The 23,633-nt window shown below is 36.6% G+C and overlaps 1 protein-coding gene across 4 annotated transcripts in view; it reads left to right on the forward strand.

The window, feature by feature from the left end:
* Window positions 1-22,341, forward strand: part of STIL (STIL centriolar assembly protein) — a 62,652-nt gene extending 40,311 nt beyond the window's left edge. For 3 of the 4 annotated variants that reach the window (XM_038558115.1, XM_038558113.1, XM_038558116.1), the window contains 3 exons: window positions 9,445-9,658; window positions 11,507-11,757; window positions 20,819-22,341. In XM_038558115.1, the coding sequence (XP_038414043.1) occupies window positions 9,445-9,658; window positions 11,507-11,757; window positions 20,819-21,605 (1,252 nt within the window). In that variant the 3' untranslated portion in view covers window positions 21,606-22,341. The remainder of the gene's footprint in view (window positions 1-9,444; window positions 9,659-11,506; window positions 11,758-20,818) is intronic. The other variant, XM_038558114.1, reaches the window with a different exon arrangement.
* The last annotated feature ends 1,292 nt before the right edge of the window (window positions 22,342-23,633 follow it).

The following is a 23,633-nucleotide window of genomic DNA, read 5'->3' on the forward strand; positions in this document are numbered from 1 at the left end:
AAGGTTTGTAAATATGTCTCCCCTATTAGATTGAATTTCTGTAGGACAAGGATCATAATAATTTCCTGTATCCTTAGAACTTGACCTAGTGTATTGTTCCCCATGTTACCTATTTTGTATGAGTTCAGTGATAGGAAGAACAATTTAAGTTGAGCCCCAGAATAAGTCCATATTTTGTTTGTAATAATATAAAGTGAGAACAAGGGTGCCTGGTTGGTTCAGTCAAAAGAGCATGTTACTCTTGATCTCAGAGTTGTGCATTTGAGCCCCACATTGGGTGTAGAGATTACCTAAATAAATTTTAAATACTTAAAAACAGCTGAGATCAAGGAGGAACTAGCTATTGCTATCCTTATTTATTCTCATTGACTTCTGTAAACTGTAGACTTTTTTTTTTTTTTGAATTATAGGGGTTTTCCCCTAGAAATAGGTTCTAAGTCAGAACTTAAATATCTTCACTCCGTTGTGGTTTTTAACTTGAGAAACCTATCTGAGTTAATTGGTAGAATGTAGTTCATTGCTTTCGCAGGGCAGCTAATCAGCTCTATTGATTCCAGCATATAACTAGATGTAAATCTGATTTTCAGCATAATATATTGATTTGGATTAAATACTGATTTCATTGTGTCTGTGGTGGTTTTGGTGCTTCTATAGGATTCTTCCCAAATATGTGGTCTGATTCATGCTGTGCTTCCCACTGCTAAGTGTTCATACATGGCAACTAACCACCTGGGTTCCCTGTTCCCCTTGGATGTCTTCCTGGATCTTTCTCTTTCTGATGTCAAAGCATTCTGTGAGGGATAAATTTATTTGCCTTGAAGCATAATTGGTAACTGGAAGCTTTTTCCCAGTGAAGAACAGTGGTATGTGTTATTTACAGAAACTTTCATTTGAAATAATTTTATTTTCTTTAGAAGTCATACTTTGGACATACCTACTAATACTTGTCATATTAGAATCATCTTTTAAAATGTTGTTTTGGGGTCCCTGGCTGGCTCAGTCAGTAAAGCATGTGACTCTTAATCTTGGGGTTGTAAATTCAACTCCCACATTGGTATAGAGATTATTTAAGAATTAAGATCTTTAAAAAAAAAAAAAAAGATAAAGTAAAATGTTGTTTTAATCTTAAATCTTTTGAGGTTAAAATCTTTAATGTTTTGGTTCTTTTATTTTTCCTTTGTTTTTGCTTACTAAGTTAAATGCCAAAACAGATATTTTAAAATTCTTGAAAATGCAGTATAGATGAGTGATTATGATTAAGATGATAAGCTCTGGTGTCAGACTGCCTGGATTTGAATCACAGTACTGTGGCCAGGTTTCGTAATTTATGGATGACTTGGTTTTCTCATCTATAAATGGAGATAATAAAAGTACCTATCTCAGGATTCTTGTAAGGGTTAAATAATTTAATATATGTAAAGCATTTAGAACAGTGCCTTTGTATCTAATTATTGTTATCATCTAGCTAAAGTTGGAGTAAGGCAAACTCAGTAACTGACACAGATTCTACTTAAAAACAAAGTGCTTTGCAAATGTTTGGATGATAAAACCTGCTCAGTACAAGTAATTTTCCAAAAAGCCATCAAAATCTCTATAAAGACTAGATTTCTTCTTCTGTTTGAGAGTTTGGTGTTTTCATTGGTATTAGTTAACATGGCTGAAGATAAAAGTTCAATTTGATGTTTGGGGAACAAGGGGAAAGCAACAAGAGATGAAGAAAACTAACAATTATGATTCACTAGTTTCTGGTACTATGCTAGGCGCTTTGTATCTCCCTTGATCCTGTCACATTTTTTTAAGCCAGGGAAATGGATATCATTTTTCCCTTTTCTTTCTTTCTTTTTTTTTTTTTTTTTTTTTAAGATTTTATGTATTTATTCATGAGAGACAGAGGCAGAGACATAGGCAGAGGGGGAAGCAGGCTCCCCAGAGGGAGCCCAGTGAGGGACTGGATCCCAGGACCCCAGGATCACGACCTGAGCCGAAGGCAGACACTCAACCACTGAGCCACCCAGGAGTCCCTTTTTTCCCTTTTCATAGATGAGGAAATCAAAGCCGAGAAAGATTAAAAATTTTACACAAAACATGATGAACACACAGATAACTGTGTTATAAATGAGAGTATATGTGACATAAGAGATAAAAGGAAGTGCTAATGGGGGTTAAAAGAAGCAAGAGAACATATACAGTTAGAGTTTTAGAGGAAGCAGACTTTTAAAATGACCCCTCGAGGGGCGTCTAAGTGGCTCATTTGGTTGAGCATCTGCCCTTGGGTCAGGTCATGATTTCAGGGTCCTGGGATCAAGCCCTGTGTGAGCCCTGTGTTGGGCTCCTTGCCCAGAGGGGAGTCTGCTTCTCTTTCTCCCTCTCCTTCTGCCCCACCCCCCTGATTTCTCTCTCTCTCCCCTCGCTTCCCCAATAAATAAGTGAAATATTTAAATAAAATAAAATATAATGACCTCTCGAGGGTGGGTAGTTTGACAGTTGTGCCAATTTAGATGCAATAGAGCAGTTAATCCTCAAGTCCTTGGCATTTGAGATATTCAGGCCCTTCACCATTTCAGCATCTCTGAAGGTTGAGATCCAAACGGTTTTGTTTTTTTTTTTAAACTTTACAAGTGATATTATTGTGCTACCAAGATTGAGAACTACTGCATTGTGTACTGAAAATATATGGACTGAATTCAGAGTATTATTAGTAATCCAGTTTGTTTAGAATATAAAGTAAAATGGGGTATTGTAAGAAATTGGCTGAAAAGCCAAATTGACTACCAAATTTTGGAGCGCTTTGGTTGGCAGAATAAGGAATTGTGTTTGTTTTAATAAATCATTTAAGGTTTTTGTTTATTTCATTGTTTTTTTAAATTTTTTATTAAATTTTTATTTATTTATGATAGTCACAGAGAGAGAGAGAGAGGCAGAGACACAGGCAGAGGGAGAAGCAGGCTCCATGCACCGGGAGCCCGACATGGGATTCGATCCCGGGTCTCCAGGATCGTGCCCTGGGCCAAAGGCAGGCGCCAAACCGCTGCGCCACCCAGGGATCCCATTTTCATTGTTTTGATAAAAAATACATAACCTAAAATTTACCATCTTACTGATATTTAGGTATAGTTTGGTAGTGTTACGTACATTTACATTGTTGAAAAACAGATCTTTAGACTTTTTTCATCATGTAAATCTGAAACTCTATACCCATTAAAGAATAACTCCCCTTTTTCTTCCCCCAACCTCCTCCCCCAGCCCCTGGTAATCATTATTCTACTCTGTTTCTCTGAATTTGACTAGATATTTCGTGTAAGCGGAATCGTACAGTATCTGTCTTTTTATGATTGCTTTATTTCACTTAGTATAATGGTCTCAAGGTATTCATCCATGTTGTAGCATGTGACAGGATTTCCTTTCTAAAACTGAATAATATTCCGTGTGAATATGTATATACTACATTTTGTTTATCCATCCATCAATGGACATTCAGGTTACTTCTGCCTGTTGGCTATTGTGAATAATGCTGCTGTGAATATGGGTGTGGAAGTATCTTTGTGAGCCCCTGCTTTCGATCCTCTTGGATATATACCCAGAAGTGGGATTGCTGGATCACAAGGTAGTTGTGCTTTTAATATTTTGAGGAACTTCCATACTGTTTTTACTTTATAAAATAAAGTTTATAAAATATTTTTTATATTTTACTCCATACTGTTTTTCCATAGTAGGTGCAATCATTTTACAGTCCCACCAACAATGCAAGGACTTTTGTTTGCCAACACTTATTTTCTGGGGTTTCTTACAGTAGCAGTTTTAACGGGTATGAGGTGATAGTTCATTTTTGATTTGCATTTTTCTTTCATGATTACTGATGATGTTCATATACCTGCTTGACATTTTATATCATCTTCGGAGAGAATGTCCTTTGCCCATTTTAATTAGGTTATTCAATTTTTTGTTATTAAGTTGGAGTTCTTCATGTATTTTAGATATTAACCCCTCATCAGACACATAATTTGGAAATATTTCTTCCACTTAAGTTTTTTAAACAGGTACTTTTCTCTGTGTATAAAATTTATTTCTTGGTTATACCTGAAACTGATAAAACATTGTGTGTCAACTACACTCAAAAAAATATTTTTTTTAAGATTCAATTCTTGGTATTTATTTTTTTTAAGACTTTATTCTTTATTTTTTATTTAATTTTTAAAAAAGATTTTATTTATTCATGATAGAGAGGGGGGAGAGAGAGGCAGAGACACAGGCAGGGAGAGAAGCAGGCTCCATGCCGGGAGCCTGATGTGGAACTCAATCCCGGGACTCCAGGATCACACCCTGGGCCAAAGGCAGGCGCCAAACAGCTGAGCCACCTAGGGATCCCCCAGTTCTTGGCATTTAATTAAGTATACCAAATTTGGATACTAAATGAAATTATACAACATAATTTCACTGAAGTTCTTTTGAGTCAGATAAATTCACTGGGTCTTTACTGGTTTAAATGCAATTTCATCTTAAGGAAGAGATGGTGACTTGGAGAGCTTCTTCCGGATTTTAAGAACAGTGTGTCTTTGTGTCTGAGATACCAAGTAATAATCTTTGTTAAAATATTTGTGCATTATATTTTTGTTGTTTTCCTTCAGGATTTCAGACTTCTTTATCAAATTTTATTTGAGAAAAAGAAACTCAATCTAAAATTATATCTTGCTTTATTAAGCATTTTTATTTTGAAATTTTAGATTAACAGAAAAGTTAGAAAAATACAGAGTTTTTTCACTAATGTTAACACCATGTATAACCATAGTAAAATGATCAAAACCAGGAAATTAACATTGGTACAATATTATATTAAACTGCAAATTCTAATTGTACCAGTTTTTCCAATAATGTCCTTTTCTGTTCCAGGAACCAGTATAGGATTCTACATTGGTTCATTAGTTATATCTTATTAGTCCAATCTGTGACAGATCCTCAGTCTTTTCTAGTCTTTCATGACTTTAACACTTTTGATGAGTCAGTTATTTTGTAGACTATGTCTTAATTTAGGTTTGTCTGATACTTTCTCTGATAATTAAATTGAAGTTTTGCATTTTTGTTAAGATACCACAAAGAGGTGGTATAGCCCTCCCCTCTCAGTGCATTCTATCAGTGGGTTACGTGAAATCACATTATTAACTTTGAACTCACAGCTCTCAGATGACACCTGCTAGTTTTTATTACTAAAGTTAAAAATTTTCCCCTTGTAGTTAATAAATGCTTTCAGAAAGATACTTGAGACTGTGTAAATATTCTCTTCTTGAGCTTTCTCCCTCTGATTTTTGCATCCATCTATAGATATGCCTGTAGCAATGATTACCATAGTATTTGCCTCCTGATGATTTTTTATTTTCCTCATTCCTTCTACATTTGTAAATTAGATTTCTTCTGTAAGGAAAAGCTGTTTACCTTCTCCTCTGTTTATGTATTCATTTATTTATGTTGGTGTAGACTCCTGGACATTTCTTTTATTCTATGAGTTATAATTCAAACTATTATTTGCTTAAATTGTTCTAGTTTTGGTCTTTGGGAGCTCTTTAGGTTGGCTTCTGCTTCCTTTGGAAAAACCCTCATTCTTTTTCAAGCATGTTCTTATTTTTTGGCACCACAAGATGTTCCAGGCTCATCTTGTACTTTCCCTGCCCCAACCTACAGAAACCAAGAGCAATGGTATCAGAGAGAAGCTAAGATCTGAGCAATAGGTATGTCATTGCTACTTTGTATCTGTGCTTCTAGGCCCTCCTAGTTGGATATACACACACATTCTTACTTATTTTTACATGTATATCTATATTTGAAAATCCTTGACTTCATACCATCCTCTTATTCCAACCCAACACAGCCCTTTTTCTTATTTATACCTCTTTCCCCAAGAGTGAGAAACCAGACTTTCATGTACACTATAGTTATTTGTACAATTCTAGTGTACACATACAATAATTTCAGAATTGCTAAGAATTCTGAAATGGATCTAATTAGAGTATGTATATTGTTTATAATTCTTTTTATCTTTAGCCTTACAATATCCAATGAAAATACCTTTCTCCATAGTTATTTCAGGTAGGTTATTTTCTTTCACATTTCCTTTCTTTCACATTTCACATTTCCTTTCTTTCACATTTCTTTCACATTTCCTAGGTTATGTTATTTGTTTGTAATACTGTTAGGTTGATTTGTTACTGCTTGTATTCCACTTGAGGGTCCCTCCATATTCTGGCTGATTTTATTTGTTCTTTAGGTATCTGAAACATTACTGTGGTTTTAACAGACCAAGTTAGATAAAAAGGTATATACTCAAAGAAGTATTGTTCCCTTCTCATTCTTGACACCTTATTCCCAAATTCCCCTTTTTCCTCTCCCTTTCCCAACCATCTCCTTTATTTTTTTTATTTTTTATTTTTAAATTTTTTAAAATTTTTATTTATTTATGATAGTCACAGAGAGAGAGAGAGAGGCAGAGACATAGGCAGAGGGAGAAGCAGGCTCCATGCACCGGGAGCCCGACGTGGGTTTCAATCCTGGGTCTCCAGGATCGCATCCTGGGTCTCCAGGATCGCGTCCTGGGCCAAAGGCAGACGCCAAACCCCTGCGCCACCCAGGGATCCCCCAACCATCTCCTTTAGATAATCAATCTCTCTAGTTACTGGGTTACCTTTCTTGTATTTCTTTTGCACAAGTGAGCATATGTATCTGTATTATCTTATGATACTTTTTTCTTATATGAAGCATAGAAAGGTAGCATGCCGTAGGTATTTTTTTGAACTTTTCTCTTTTCCCTTAACAGTGTGTACCAGAAATTACTCCAAATGAGTCCTAGAGATCTTTATATGGCTGTATAATAATCCACAATGTGGCTATGCCATAGGTTAATAAATACTTTTCCTGCTTATGAATATTTAGACTGTTGCCAGTATTTTTCAATTACAAGCATTGCTTAGAGTGATTACCTGGTGGCATATTTTTTTTGAAGAGTTTTAGAAATGGGATTTTTGTATCCAAGTTTAGGTGCATACATAATTTTGTTAAATATTAGCAAGTTTCCCTATAGAAGGTTGTACCAGTTTGCATTCTCAGCAGCAATGGATGAGATTACCTGTTTTCCCACAGCTGTGCCAACAAAATATATTGCCATATTTTTTTTAAGATTTTATTTATTTATTAATGAGAGACATGGAGGAGAGAGAGAGGGAGGAAGAGAGAGAGAGAGAGAGGCAGAGACAGGCAGAGGGAGAAGCAGGCTCCATGCAGTGAGCCCGATGTGGGACTCGATCTCAGGTCTCCAGGATCAGGCCCTGGGCTGAAGGCAGCGCCAAACCGCTGAGCCACCTGGGCTGCCCTATATTGCCATATTTAAAAAGTTTTTTGCCAGTCTGATAGGTGATAAATGGTATGTTGGTGGTGTTTTCATTTCATTTTAAAAATTATGAATAAGTTGGATCATTTCTCACGTTGAGAGTTATTTTAATATCTTTGTGCATTGTTAGTTTATGTCTCGTACTTTTTTCTTTTTTTAAGAAAATTTTTATCTATTCATTCATGAGAGACACACAGAGAGAGAGAGAGAGGCAGAGACACAGGCAGAGGGAAAAGCAGGCTCCATGCAGGGAGCCCGACGTGGGACTCGGTCCCTGGTCTCCAGGATTACGCTCCGGGCCGAAGGCGGTGCTAAACCGCTGAGCCACCCAGGCTGCCCTCGCACTATTTTTCTACTAGAGTCTTAGGTCCTTCACCCTCCAATTTTCAGGTGTTCTTATATGTTAGAGATGTTAGCTCTTTGTAGTATATGTTGTGAATATTCTCTTCCGGTTTGTCAGTTGTCTTTTGACTTTCATGTTTTTTGCCATGTAAAAATTTTTTATTTTATGTGGTCAAATTTGATTTTTTTCCTAGAATTATATCTTAACTGGTATTTTACAAATACTCATTTCAGTTAATAATTTACTGAGCTTATCATATACCAAATGAGTACTTGGCACTTCATATCAAGTTAAAATTAAGCAATATCATGGGGCACCTGGGTGGCTCAAGTTGGTTAAGTGTTCGACTCTTAACTTTGGCTCAGGTTTTGATGTCAGAGTTATGAGATCGAGCCCCGTGTCAGTCTCCGCACTGAGCATGGAAGCCTACTTAAGATTTTCTTTCTGCTCCTCAGCCCCTCTAAAAAAAGACAAAAATTAAGCTATATGGGGAAAATTGGAAATTAGCTGAGTTTTAAAGATGTGTGGATAGAAAAATTATACCTATGAAATGAAATGCTATGTAACAATTAAAACTTGTTTTTGTTTTTTTAAGATTTATTTATTTATTCATGAGAGACACAGACTGAGAGAGAAAGAGGCAGAGACACAGGCAGAGGGAGAAGCAGGCTCCCTGCAGGGAGCCCGATGTGGTACTCGATCCGGATCCTGGGATCATGACCTGAGCTGAAGGCAGATGCCCAAATGCCAAGTCACCCAGGCATCCCTAAGACTTGTTTTTTAAGAATATTTAGTGAAATGAACTAATGACATATAATGTTAGGTTTTAAAAAGCAGCCTCCAGGGGCACCTGGGTGGCTCAGTGGTTGAGCATCTGCCTTCTGCTCGGGTCTTGATCCTGGGATCCCCTGCAAGGATCCTGCTTCTTCCCCTGCCTGTGTCTCTGCCTATCTCTCTCTGTGTCTCTCATGAATAAATAAATGAAATGTTTAATATTACTTTCTCTATAATAATGACAGATTATTCCTGTACCAGATGTTTTTAAATATCGCTTTCCATAGTAAATTTAAAACTATGTATTTACGTGCTAAGTTTGAAAGTAATAAATGGCTCATTGTATAAAATTTGAAGAATATATAAAAGCATAAAGAAGGAAAGAAATACTACCAAATATGTAACGTGATTATAAATGTCAGCTTATGAACTCTCATTTGCAGGGATCTTAAGTAGGGATCCCTGGGTGGCGCAGCGGTTTGGCGCCTGCCTTTGGCCCAGGGCGCGATCCTGGAGACCCGGGATCGAATCCCACATCGGGCTCCCGGTGCATGGAGCCTGCTTCTCCCTCTGCCTGTGTCTCTGCCTCTCTCTCTCTCTCTGTGACTATCATGAATAAATAAATAAAATCTTTAAAAAAAAAAAAATTGCAGGGATCTTAAGTATATCTTAAAACTTCAGTAAAGAAATAGTATATTTAAAATTTTTAGATACTTGCATCAAGTTCAGGAGAAATCAATAGGTTGTTTGCCAGCTATCAAAAGAAGTGGTCTAAATATAAATAACATGACTTTAAAAGGTGTTATTATCTGGTTTATGTGCAGTTTATCAAGATGAGAACTGAAAATACAAACCAGAATGCTGTTTGAGTGTTACTCTTTATTTCAAAGTTACTACATCTCAAATACATGTTGAAAGTATCTTGATACTGACACATTATTTATATTCTTTCAAGCAGCTCTTCTCCAGCTGTGAAAAAAGAACCTGATGCACCTGTGTTCTTTCCAAATTCCATGCTGGCAGAGGATGTAAGCATCTGTTTACAGAGTGGACCAACAGAGGGTGCCAGTGACAACTCTGTAACATCAGGGGAACCAAAAATTGAGCAAGTAATGCATCCCTTGCCTCATCAACCACCAGACAATCAGAAGATATACCAGGATTTATTGGTAAGAAAATGTAACCTATTTCATCTTTTCTTAGATGATTATTTAGTTTAGGGGAGACTAGTTAAGCCTCTCCTATCCTTAAACTGATTGGGACCTTTTTTTCCCCCAAATATATGATGTATAATTTGTTTCTTTTAGCTTTTCATAATGATGATAACCTATAAGCATACCGGTTACCAAATTCTTAGCCACGAGGGGGAAAAAACCCTTATTTTAAAAATAGTAGTGTTAATATTAAGCCAAATTCAAAGTAAAGTTAGGGTGCCTGGATGGCTCAGTCGGTTAAACATCTGACTCTTGAGATTTCAGCTTAGGTCATGACCTCAGGGTTGTGAGATCCAGCCCTGAGTCAGGCTTCATGCTGAGCATGGAGCCTGCTTAAGATTCTCTCTCCCTCTCTCTCTGCCCTCTCCCCACTTGTGTGTTTTCTCTCTCTCTCTCTCTCTCTCTCTCTCTCTCTCTCTCAAAAAAAAAAAAAAAAAAAACTTAAACCAAAGTAAAGTTAGTACCAGAAAAATCAAGGAACAGTTTGCAGGAAGTTTGAAAATTGGAATGTAGGAGAATATTTATGGCAATATTTGTTGCATTCAGGTTAAGCAGATTTTTATTGAATACTTAGCTTAGTCTAAGAAAGTGAACTGAGTAAAAAGGGGTGCGTGGGTGGCTTAGTCTGTTAAGCATCTGACTCTTGTTTTCAGCTCAGGTTGTGATCTCAGAGGTCATGAGATCAAGCCGTGAAGCGGGTTCTGCACTCAGCCAGGAATCTGCTTGAGGATTCTCTCTCTCTGCCTCCCCTCTGCCCCTCCTCCACTTTGTGCTCTCTCTCTCAAATAAATAAATCTTTAAAAAAAAAATGAACTAAGTAAAGTGAATAATATAAAGATGATAGTCTCTGCTCTTGAGAACCTAGGGGAAATAGCACATAGATACCAGTAACAAACAATTATAGGATAGTCTAAGAAGCAAAGGCAGCATGTAATAAAAAGGAATAATTCCAGTTGGAAGAAATAGTCATCTGGTCATCTTGGGAAAATTAGAATGTAGAGGGCAGCCCAGGTGGCTCAGCGGTTTGGCGCTGCCTTCAGCCCAGGGCCTGATCCTGGAGACCCGAGATCGAGTCCCACATCGGGCTCCTGCATGGAGCCTGCTTCTCCCTCTGCCTGTCTCTGCCTCTTTCTCTCTCTCTCTCTCCCAAATAAATAAATAAATAAATAAATAAATAAATAAATAAATAAAATCTTAAAAAAAAAATTAGAATGTAGACTGAGACTTGAAGGTTGAATGACCCTGGCTGTCACTTCCATCCAAACTGTAGACTTGGGAATATTTGATTTCTCCATACTTCATAGGGCCTTGATGTTCATCAGTGAATACATAGTTGTTATTTGCCTACTGGGTTCTATACTGGTACTGGCAGCTGTGCCCTCGGCATGAAATACGTTCTAATGTCAAGAAGGCAGAGATAGTATCACAGGTCATTCTCATTCAGAGGGAGAAAAGAGAGGAGTCAAATTCTGAAAATAACATAAAGATCTAATTTATAAATAGTTAAATAAGCCCTGGAAAACACTTGAAATATTACTCATAGTTTTAAATCTGTTGGTTTTAAAATGAACAAATTCTCAGCAAACATTCTAAATTTCCTCTAGGGTCTGATAAAATCATTCGTTAAGATGGGTTTCCTTTATAAAAACCCTATAAAAAAAACCTTCCAAATATACTTGATTCTTTGTGGTATTTGGCTAGATATTATTTTGCTTTTCCCTGGCTTTACTTATGCTATTTACATTTTGTTTCTTAAGATTGTTAACAATGGTTTTTCAAATAGGTCTTTTTTCTTTTTGTCAGAGTCAAGTGAACCACCTACTGAATAACTCCTCCAAAGAAACTGAGCAGCCATCTACCAAAGCAGTTATTATCAGCCATGAATGCACCAGAACACAAAATGTTTACCATACAAAGAAGAAAAAATGTGATTCAGGTCTGGTAGACAAAGATTGTGTTCTTAATGCAACCCTTAAACAGCTAAGAAGCCTTGGAGTAAAAATAGATTCTCCCACTAAAGTGAATAAAAATGCACATAAAGTGGATCACGCCAGGTAACTAAAATTTGTTTTGTTACTTACTTCCAAATTTTTATTTAAATTCTAGTTAATTAACATACAGTGCAATATTGGTTTTTGGAGTAGAATTCCAGAGTAAGTGGTTATCACTTACAAACAATACCCAGTGCTCATTGTAACAAATGCCGTCCTGAGGGGTTCCATGGGTGGCTCAGTGGTTGAGCATCTGCCTTTGGCTCAGATCATGATTCCTGGGGTCCTGGGATTGAGTCCCCACATCAGGCTCCCCACAGGGAGCTGCTTCTCCTCTGCCTATGTCTCTGCCTCTCTCTCTCTCTCTCTCTCTCTCTCTCTCATGAATAAATAAATAAAATCTTACAAAACAAAACCAAAAAAAAAAAAAAAATGCTATCCTTGATACCCATTACCCTTCTAGCCCAGTCCCCTACCCACTTCCCTCCATCAACCCTGCTTCCTCTCCTTTCTTTTAGATTTTCTTATGATTTGTTTCCCTCTTTATCCCCCTCCCATATCTGTTTTCTTTCTTAAATTCCACAGGAGTGAAATCATGTGATATTTGTCTTTCTCTGATTCATTTCACTTAGTATAGTACATTCCAGCTCCATCCACATTGTTGCAAATGGCAAGATTTCATTCTTTTTTTTTATTTCATTCTTTTTGATGGCTGAGTAATATTCCAGTGTGTGTGTGTGTGCGCACACCACATCTTCTTTATCCGTTCATTAGTTGATGGACATTTGGGCTCTCTCCATAGCGTGGCTGTTGTTGATAATGCTGCCATAAACATTGGAATGCATGTACCCTTTCAAATCTGTATTTTTGCATCCTTTGGGTAAATACCTAGTAGTGTAATTGCTTGCTCCCGGAGTAGTTCTGTTTTTAACATTTTGAGGAACCTCCATACTGTTCTCTGGAGTGGCTGCACCAGTTTGCATTCCCACCAACAGTACACCTCTTGTTTCTTGTGTTGTTAACGTTAGGCATTCTGACAGGTGTGAGGTGGTATCTCATTGTGGTCTTGATTTGTAGTTCCCTGATGATGAGTAATATTTAGCATCTTTTCTTGTGTCTGTTGGCCATCTGGATGTCTTTCTTTAGAAAAGTGTCTATTCATGTCTTTTGCCCATTTTTTAAGTGGGTTATTTGGTTTTTGGGTGTTGAATTTGGTAAGTTTGCAGATTTTGGATGCTAACCCTTTATCAGTTAAGTCATCTGCAAATATCTTCTCCCATTCTGTAGGCTGCCTTTTAGTTTTGTTGATTGTTTCCTTTGCTGTGCAGAAGCTTTTTATCTTGATGAAGTCCTAGTAGTTCATTTTTGCTTTTGTTTCCCTTGCCTATGGTGACACGTCTAGTAAGAAGTTGCTATGACTGAGGTCACAGAGGTTCCTGCCTGTGTTCTCCTCTAGGATTTTGATGATTTCCTGTCTCACATAAAGATCTTTCATCCTTCTTGAATTTATTTTTTGTGTAAGAAAGTGGTCCAGTTTCATTCTTCCATGTGTTGCTATCCAGTTTTTCCAACACTCTTTGTTAAAGAGACTTTTTCCCACTGGATAATCTTTCCTGCTTTGTCAAAGATTAGTTGACCATATAGTTGTATAACAGTTGTTTGAAAAGATGAAAAAGGGATCCCTGGGTGGCTCAGCAGTTTAGCAACTGCCTTTGGCCTGGGGTGTGATCCTGGAGACTGGGGGATCGAGTCCCACATCAGGCTCCCTGCATAGGGCCTGCTTCTCCCTCTGCCTATGTCTCTGCCTCTCTCTCTGTGTGTGTCTCTCATGAATAAATAAATAAAATCTTAAAAAAGAAAAGATGAAAAAATTTTAGATGTCTTACAGCAAGCTTATGAGGAAAACTATAAGCTTACCACTCAATTCAGTTGATTCATCATTTATTCAGGGCCTACTACGTGTGTGATGACTAAGAGATCATCTGTACTCAGTGGGTTTTATATACATAAGAGATACTATCTCTTGGGTAACAATCCAACAAAATACTCTGGGAGTTTTGGAGAAAGAATGCTCTTACTCATTTGTGGGGTCTGGAAGGTCTTCTTGGAGGTGATAGGGTCTACATCAGCTATTGGATGTTTGGTTATGCAGTTGTGTCATCTAAATGGCAAAAAACATTCCTTAGGAATATATTTTGAACTGTATAGTCATACAACACTTACTTATTGCTTACCAGTTAAAATTGGCCACGTTCTTCTATTCAGAATTGTCTTCATCAAAGATGACTTTAGCATATGCTTGTTTTTAAAAAGGATAAAATCTGAAAATTATATTATTAAGGTTAGCGTGTTTTCTGTTAATTATTTTTATTGTTTTCTAGTTGCAAAGGTAATACTGTCTCATGATTTAAGAAAGTATTAAATAACACACAACAATATCAGATAAAATGTAAAAGCTTCCACTTCCCAATTCCTCAATCTGACCCCCATAAGGTTACTTCTTTTTTTTTTCTTTCCTTTTTTTTTTTAAGGTTACTTCTCTTGTTTTGTATTCTGTAGAAATGTTCCATGCATGTTCAGATATAATTTGTTCTTGTTTCATTTTGTTTACTTAACATTATGTCTTAGATATTTTTCTTTATAGGTGTATACAGTTCTTCCTCATGCATTTAAACAGCTGCATAATATTCTGTTGTACCCATGTACTATAAGATAGGGAACGTGTCCTCTCCTAATGGACTTCTAGGCTGAATCTCTTATTTCTCATCTCAGACAATGCTAGGTAAACATCATTCTACAGGAACATGTACAAGTATCTTTGTAGGATAAATTCTTAGAAGTAGTCAGGATCAAAGGATATGCGCATTTAAAGTTTTAGTAGTTGCTGCCATTGCCCACCAAAACAGTTCCTATCAACAGTGTAAGAGAGTTAGGCTAGCATTTTTGAATGTTTTAACTCAATGCTGTGAGATAAAGGCTACATAATGTCTGTTGAATATACAAATCACCCTGCTATCTGTGTGGAACACTGTGTTTTGGTGTAGTGCCTTTGTGGGGGCAGGGGCTAGTTTCTGGCTAATTATTTCTTCAGAGTGGTTACCCAATTTTAATGTGTTTACAGTGACACATAGGAATTAATAAATTACCAGTGTATAATGAACTTGATTGTTTTTTTTAGATTCTTTAGAATGAAATGGGAAGTAAAGTTTTTGATTTATCAGTGTGGGGTAGTCATTGTTTTAATCAAGATTATTCTGTTCTTTATTTAAATAATGATTTACATTATAAATTTATACTATGAAAAATATACATGCTCAAGTTTGGTGTTTTAGAAAATGAAAAAATGTCATCTGAACTTATCCCCCCAAAATTAGCTTTTTAAGAAACAGTGCAGTTTTACTATATATACAATTTTAAAAATGTTTCTTTAAGCATTTTATTTATTTTTAAAGATTTTATTTATTTACTTGATAGAAAGAGATAGCAAGAGAGCACAAGTGGGGGGAAGGGGAGAAGCTCCCTGCTCAGCGGGGAGCCCAATATGGGGGCTCAATCCCAGGACCCTGGAATCATGACCTGATTAAGTATGCTGTTAAGTATCTGAGCCAACAGCAGATACTTAACCAACTGAGCCACTCAAGCACCCCCTCCTTTTTTTTTTTTTTAAAGATTTAAGCATTTTAATATTGTAGTCTATATACCCATTATAAAAATTTGGTTACACGAGTTAAAAAACTCATAGATACACATTTATGGATAGGATTTTAACTTCATATAAGATAATCTTCTCAAGGAAGTGAAAGCCAATATGAAAAAAATTGTTTTCGTTTCAAAGCAATCTGTTAAATTAATTAATTAATTAATTAATTTCCATAGAGGGGTAGGCTGGCAAAAACCTCATAGTACCATAGCTATATCTTCATATGAAAAATAATTTTTAAGTTTTATTATATGATATAAATTATATAAAATATTATAGAGCTTTGGAAATAAGAGTTTGCTATTTGTTTTCATTGTCAAAGTAATACAAACTTACTTTGTAAAATGTAGGAAAAACCCATATTCATACCAATCAAACTCATTTATTATTAAAACTATTTTTGTTTTTCCTTTTATTCTTCTTCTAAAATTACTTTTTTTTAATATGTATTTTTTATTTTATTTGAGAGAGAGAGCGAGAGAGCATGAGCAGAGGGAGAAGCAGACTCTCCACTGAGCAGGGAGCCCAATATGGGGGCTCAGTCCCAGGAGCCTGGGATCATGACCTAAGCCAAAGGCAGACGCTTAACCAACTGAGCCAGCCAGGCGCATCCTCTATTGAGCGACATGAACATCTTTTACCAAGATTGCAGTTTTTTAGTTTTAGTATTATTTCCATAGAGTCTCAGAAATGGGAAGACTAAGTCAAAAGAGTAGGAAAAATTTAAAGCTGTTGCTACATTGCTTTTGGAAAGAGTTAAGTTTTACGGTCTTACCAGCTATATGTCTATTTCACCAGTACTTTTCACTCATTTTACTTCAGTAAATATGTATTGAGCTTCTAATTTGAACCAACTCTGAGAGACATCGTGGCATACAGGATAACCTGCTGAAGACGTCTTTGCCTTCACAGAGCTCATAGTGTAGTGGAGAAACACAGATAGTCAACTATAGTATATTCTGTTGCCTCCTTTGAAAAACTGGATACAATTTGTTGTAGAAGCACATGGGAGAGGTAGCTAACATTAGCAATATTTTCATATTGTATTATAATTACCCCATATTAAAATTGCCCTAAGATTTTTTTTTTTTTTTTTTTTTTTTTTTTTGAGGCAAGGGGTAGAGGAGGAGGGAGAGAGATAGGCAGACTCTGTGCTTAGTGTGGAGCTTGATAAGGGCTCAGTCTCATGATCCTGAGCCAAAACCAAGAATTGGATGCCCAACTGAGCCACCCAGGTACCCCTAAAATCTTCCTTTTACAAGATGTGTGCTAATTTAGACCAAAACATCTTAAACTATTCTTAATTTATATTTTTTCGATTGGTAATAGGTTCTACATATAATTATGATTAAAAATGAAGCTGGGGCACCTGAGTGGCACAGTTGGTTAAGCGTCCGACTCTTGGTTTTGGCTCAGGTCATGATCTTTTAGGGTCATGAGATGAAGCCCTTTGTCAGTCACCATGCTCAGTGTGGAGTCTGCTTGAAACTTTCTCCCTCTCCTTCTGCCCCTCTCCCTCTAAAATCAGCTTTTTTAAAGGCTTAAAAATGAAACTACACCCTAACTTTCTAACACAGAAGTCAAATTTTGTCTGTCATTAATCTTAAGCTAAGAGAACACTCCAAACATAAGACCATCTAAAGCCTACCTAATTAATTCACATTGTTTCACAGTTTGTCTTAAACTTAACTTTTCTTTAGTATAATCTCTCATTCTCTAACAGCTTCCAGTTAACTCAACATTGGTATTGCAAGGTTCTTTGTTGTTACTTTTACCTAGGATACTCTTTTTCACTTTTCTGCCTGCCACATCCTCTTATCTATCCTTCAGAGGTGAACTCAGATGGTACCTCCTTTGTCAAGGTTTCCTGGACCTCTCACCAGAATATTGATGTTTTTACACAGAATATCTTGTTCCTAATAGATTATAGCATGTTCTTGTGATAGCCTTTCCAGCAAGTTTTATATATCTTTGACTCTACTTTGCTTCTACTTGGTGGGCCTTCCTTGAGTCATTTGCTGAATTGAATTAGTTAAATCTCACCTATGTGGGTCATCCCTGAAACTTACAGTGAGTAATTTATTTTTAGCACCTCTGTAGTATTTGTCAGTATTTATGGCCTTGTATTGTTATCTTTTAACACATGAGTATAATATAATTGGTATGTTTAAAGTACATATAAGGCAGTTGTTTAGAATTTAAAGTACATTATCCTATACAAATAGTGTTATAAATTAGTTAAGTATTCCAGGAAAGTACTGTATAATTCTTACAATCCACACCGTTCCCCTAGTTCTCTAAACCACTTATTCTTTGTCATTGTATCTATGTGAAAACTTACTTCATGTTCCAGTTCTGAACTTCAGGAGCAGCAGGTCCTCCTACCAGATGAGTAGCTGAGACAAGGGAAGGAAGATTTCTTCTTCTTTTTTTTTTTTTCTTTTTAAATATTTTATTTATTTGAGAGCATACACGAGCACAGGGAGAAGAGGAAGAAGCAGACTTTCCGCTGAGTGGAAAGCCTGATGTAGGGCTCAATCCCAGGACCCTGAAATCATGATCTGAGGTGAAGGCAGATGCTTAACCAACTGAGCCACCCAGATGCTCCGAAGATTTCCTTTCTGCTTTCCTGTTTTAGAACACCACAGAGGTTAGAAGGATCCAAAGGCAGCAGAACAATGGAAGAAGGTCCTACACAATCCTAGAAATTGTAGGGAAAATGGAGATTGTGGTTTTGGTGTTTGACAACAGTCTCTATAGGCATATTTCCAATTCCTTTCAAATTCAGAACATCTTAAGCAGTCTCTTTGTTTCCTTCTTTTCTACTTATTAGCTGAAAACCCTAGGTAGGATAAGTAGGAGGTAACTAATTGGGATTCAAACAGGACAATAAAGTCAAGGTTGGTTTTCATCTTTAAGTAAATTGGGATAATTTTTGAGCTTTCCTTAATTGTTGGCCTGTGACTCTCATATACAAACATAAATGAATTATCATCATCCTTTTGTGACTGCCTATATAATGAGGTTCTACTATAGTATATTTGTGCTCAAGGCTGTTAGGATTTGATTAGTGGAATGGCCTCCTTTTGCCTCTCATTTTTAATTCCTCAGTGTTTATCTGCATTGGTTCTGAGTATTATTGATTTGTTTTGTTTTCAAAGTAATGTTGGTTCCCCTAACCCCAAATTAAAATTTGCAAGTTATGTTACACAATGAAACTTGAAGTACCTTCTAAACTCATATTGACTGGTTTATGGATTTGTATAGAATCTTTCGCTAATCTATAAAAGAAAACCTAATTCAAATTAGACCTTTTTCTAAATATTTAACATTTTGAATTAGAAGTTTTTATCTAGGATCCCTGGGCGGCTCAGCGGTTTGGCATCTGCCTTTGGCCCAGGGTGCGATCCTGAAGACCCAGGATCGAGTCCCACATCGGGCTCCCGGCATGGAGCCTGCTTCTCCCTCTGCCTAGGTCTCCGCCTCTCTCTCTCTCTCTCTCTCTCTCTCTCTGTGTCTATCATAAATAATAAAATAAATCTTAAAAGAAAAGTTTTTGTCTATTCAAATTATTTACATTAATATTACCTCTAGAGATATTATACCTATATGTATTTTAATGTGTATGGGTCTTCTGATTTAATATGTAAATTGCTTATAATTTTGAAGAAATAGGCAAAGACAGTAGAAAAATATTTTATATTCAGAAGATAATGTCACTATGAATATTTCATAAAATAATAATGTCTAGATAAATTGGTATCTTTCCATCATATTAAGACAGTCTCCAAAGCCGTAAGTACCAAGAAGTTTAAGGGAAAATTATAAGGTGTTTTATTTCTTTTAAGATTTTATTTATGTATTCATGAGAGACAGAGGCAGAGACACAGACAGGGGGAGAAGCAGGCTCCATGCAGGAAGCCTGATGTGGGATTCGATCTTGGGACTCCAGGACCATGCCCTGGGCCAAAGGCAGGCACTAAACCACTGAGCCACCCAGGAAGTCCCTACAAGGTGGTTTTTAAGACCAGAATTATTGAGCACACTGTTCCATTGTTTGATGATGACATCATTCTCATATCGAGAATATTAATGGTTGGAAATAGTTTCTTCAAAATTTCAGGTGCTTCTCAGAATGAAAATACCTGGTCATTATTTGGGTGGCAGGGATGTAAGCAGTGGCTGGCATATATAAAACAGCTTCATAAAAAAATAAATAAAAAATAAAAACAGCTTCATTGGGTCATATGGAAAATCATAGCATATTTTTTGACCAGAATATTATGTTTACCACAACAAATGGTATACAAAAGACTAATTTTTAGGGGACAGAAAAACTGATAGTAAAATAGAAGTTGCTGAATATAGTATAGTGAAACAGTGGTTGTAGAGCTCGAGAGTAAGGCAGACCTGGTCTCAGTTTTTAAACTCCTGCCTCTTCAGGTTAGGAAAATCAGTTAAAATCCCTATTCCTTAGTTTTTTCAAATGTAAGATGAAGATAATAGTACTTATTTCTTTGATTTGTTCAGTAAATATTTAATGAATGCCTACTCTATACTGGGCATTGTTCCAGCCACCGAGGATATTGATGTGGGAAAAGGAGCAGTTAAAAATCCCTGCCCTCATGGGTTTTCACGAGGGAGTTAGATGATAAATAAGAAATGTGGGTTAAATATATGGACTGCCAATAAATGATACAAGTGTAAAGTGTTGGAGAGTAGAGAATGAGGTCGGAATATTTGAAAGGGGAGACATCTCTGAGAAAGGTTTCTGTGAGGATTAAATGAGATAGTGAATGTTTAGCACAGAGTGCCTGGCATATAATAAGGCATCAATAAAAATGAGCAGCTGTTATTGTATTTATAATACTAATATAAGGCAAGTCAGTTAGTTACTATTAATGAGATAACACCAATCAAAAGTGAGTTGAAGATTATATCTAATGAAAGAAAATGGATGTATACAGAGATATACTAGTCCATATCCAGAGACTGGTTGATGTTTTTCAGTCCTTACAAATGGAATCTCTTCAACTTTAAATATTCTGAGCTACTCACCAAAGTTTGTAAATGTTTTTTGTTTGATTTTATTTTTGTTTTATTTTACCAAAACTGAATGGCTTTTACGTTTTGAGGTGTTACATTTGTTCTTACAACCATGACTGATGTATAAATCTAGGAAAACTAGTTTGTGTTCCACTTTCAGTCTTTGAATCATGGATTACCTTCTAGTTTATTGTATTTATCTCTCGAATGTATCTGGATTATTTAGACTTAGATGTTTGAGCACTCAGCTGAAAAAATATCATGAAGCTTAAAGCTGAAGACCTTTTGTTACTTTCATAGAATGGAACACATGTAGAATAACACTGTTTTAGTACTCAAAGTAAGATAAATGATGGCCTACTTCGTTGTGTCTTTCAGTGTGTTGGCATGCATCAGCCCCGAAGCCGTGATTTCTGGATTAAACTACATGTCATTTGCTAATGTTGGCATGAGTGGCTTAAGCCCCAGCGGTGTGGATTTGAGTATGGAGGCAAATGCTATAGCTCTGAAATATTTAAATGAAAATCAGCTGTCACAACTATCTCTCACTCGATCAAACCAAAATAACTGTGACTCATCTTTTAGCTTTCTACATATTAATACAGACAAAAGCACCGTGGGGCTTAGTTTAATTTCACCAAACAACATGTCATTTGCAACCAAAAAATACATGAAGAGATATGGACTCATACAAAGCAGTGACAACAGTGAAGATGAAGAGGAGCCCCCAAACAATACAGATAGCAAGAGTGAACATTTATTGAATCAAAACCTTACATCCATACCTGAACAACTTCACTGTCAGAAAGAACCTTCTAGGAATGCCTGTGAAATAATTAATCGTTATAACTGTGAATCTGGGAGCACCTACACAGATACACCAGTATTGAGAAATATTACAAATGAAGTTGTTCAGCCAAAAGGAATGCAGCAATTGAATGAAAACCCAGCTTTCTTATTAAAAAACCTTAAACCAAGTCCTGTAGTGAACCTCCGAACTGGAAAAGCAGAGTTTACACAACATCCTGAGAAAGAAAATGAAAAGGACACTCCAATTTTTCCCGAAAGTTTGAAACCTGAAACTTTAAAGCAAATGAGCAGTATGAATTCAGTAGGCACATTCTTAGATGTAAAACAGCTTAGACAGTTGCCAAAATTATTTTAAACCTTCCATTCACCACCCTCCTGCTATGAGGATGGGGTGACTCTCGAAGAGACTTAGGGAAGCCAGAGCCTTTTGGTGGTTTTGAGATGCCTAAGCATTCTAGGGGCCAATCTGTTTCTTGGTAGCAGCTGATGGCAAAGAGCTGAACAAGTGACCTGATGGTCTGTGAAATGGTGGGCTAGTAGGAGGGCGAAGTTCTCTGCTCAAATAGAGCTGTTCAGCATCCCTATAACCTTTTTTAAAAAGAATCCTGAGATAGGCTATTTCAACAGATATAGGTAAACAGGTGCTATCCAACTCTGAATCTGAACCACTCTTTTATACTGTAAATTGTGAAAAATAACTCAATTTTTCTAGCACGTTGCATCTCTGCATCTATCCAGTATCCTGAAATAACGTAGAATAAACTTATCATGACCCTGACTAAATTAGCTAAATCAACCCTTACTGAATTTAAGGGGAAAGTTTTACTTTTAAAAATAACTTTAAGATCTGTTATACAATGAGTGTTTATGTTCTCAGTTAAGATGCATATTTGTTAAATTCTGTGGAAGTAAAACTTTTGCAGTCCGGTGGGTTGATTTAATGTAACATTTTCAAGTTATAGCACTAGCTATCACAAAATAAGAAAATTATTGAGTATGAGTGTGTCTTATAAACTTTGAGTGTTTCAAGTGTCTTAATATTTTTTAATAGAACTTAATAAAAATATCTAAATTTACTGTTTTCCTCTGTACCATATCCTTCTCCTCTTGTTTTTTTTTTTTTTAAAAGACTTTTTTGACTCCCAAAAAGTTACAAAAATAATAACAGAGTTCAGGTATACCCTTTTACCCAGGGACCCCCAGTTACAGTATCTTACATAACAGTAGCAAATGATCAAAACCAAGAAATTGACATTGGGCACAGTATTAGTAACTAAGCCACAGACCTTTCAGGTTTCACAAGTTTTTACGTGCACTCATTTATTTACATTTTGGTATATAACTATGAAATTTTGTCACTTATTATAGATTTGTCACCAGAATCAACATACAGAACTGTTCCATCACCACAAAGAGACTCCCTAGTGCTACCCTTTAAAATACACCCACCCTAGCCCTGATCCCCGACAACCGGTGGTCTGTTCTCCATCACTGGAATGTTGTCATTTTGAGGATGTTAATATGAATGGCATCACAGTGTATAACTTTTTGAAACTGGTTTTCACTAAGCACAAGATTCTTGAGATCCATCCAGGTTGTCCGTGTGCTTTTTTTTCCTCCCACCTTCCTAAGAATTAAGTTTAACATTTTTATTTCTAAATATAAATGGAAAAAGTCCTCGTTCAGTTGATAGATAAAGCTCTTCTGCTGAAGTTAATAGAGGCTGTCATTGCCTTATATCCAAGTCAGATATGTAAGCTGGAAAGAAGAGGAACTGTAGCTCTCTAAATACTTTCCAACTCATCCAGGGCCTTCTGATAGAACGGCTCAGAGTTTGCAAGCCCAAGTACAGTGCCCTGGTGGTTCTCTGCTGCTCCCCACTGGAGCCAGGGCCACATGATGCCCAGCTGGGCATCACCGTGCTGGGCAGCAATAGCACCGTGTCCATGCAGGACGAGGCCTTCCCCGCCTGCAAGGTGGAGTTCTAGCTCCGTTCCTGACACCCACCCCCTCAGCCCAGAATCTGCCACTGTCCCAAGATTCCCCTGCATCAGAAATAAACCAGGTACTCCACTCAAAAAAAAAAAAAAACAAAAAAACAAAAAACAAAAACCTTTGCTGTGTCTCTGCCTGTGTCTCCTTCCTGCAGTGTTGCTCTTACCGGTGAAGAGTAAGACATGGAAACAGCAATGATGAGTTTGTGTCTCCCTTTGTTTCTATAGGCAGCATTTGACACTTTAATTATAAATAACATAAAAGCCCACTTATTATAGAGTCAGCTTTTAAGAAACAGAATCATCACTGGCACTTCAAGTGTGCTCTGGTTAACGTTTGCCCACAGTGCCTCACACTAAGATGCCTGTGATTGAAAAGCCAGAGAAAA

The sequence above is a fragment of the Canis lupus genome, chromosome 15 (genome assembly GCF_011100685.1).
Source record: "Canis lupus familiaris isolate Mischka breed German Shepherd chromosome 15, alternate assembly UU_Cfam_GSD_1.0, whole genome shotgun sequence".
Taxonomy (NCBI): domain Eukaryota; kingdom Metazoa; phylum Chordata; class Mammalia; order Carnivora; family Canidae; genus Canis; species Canis lupus.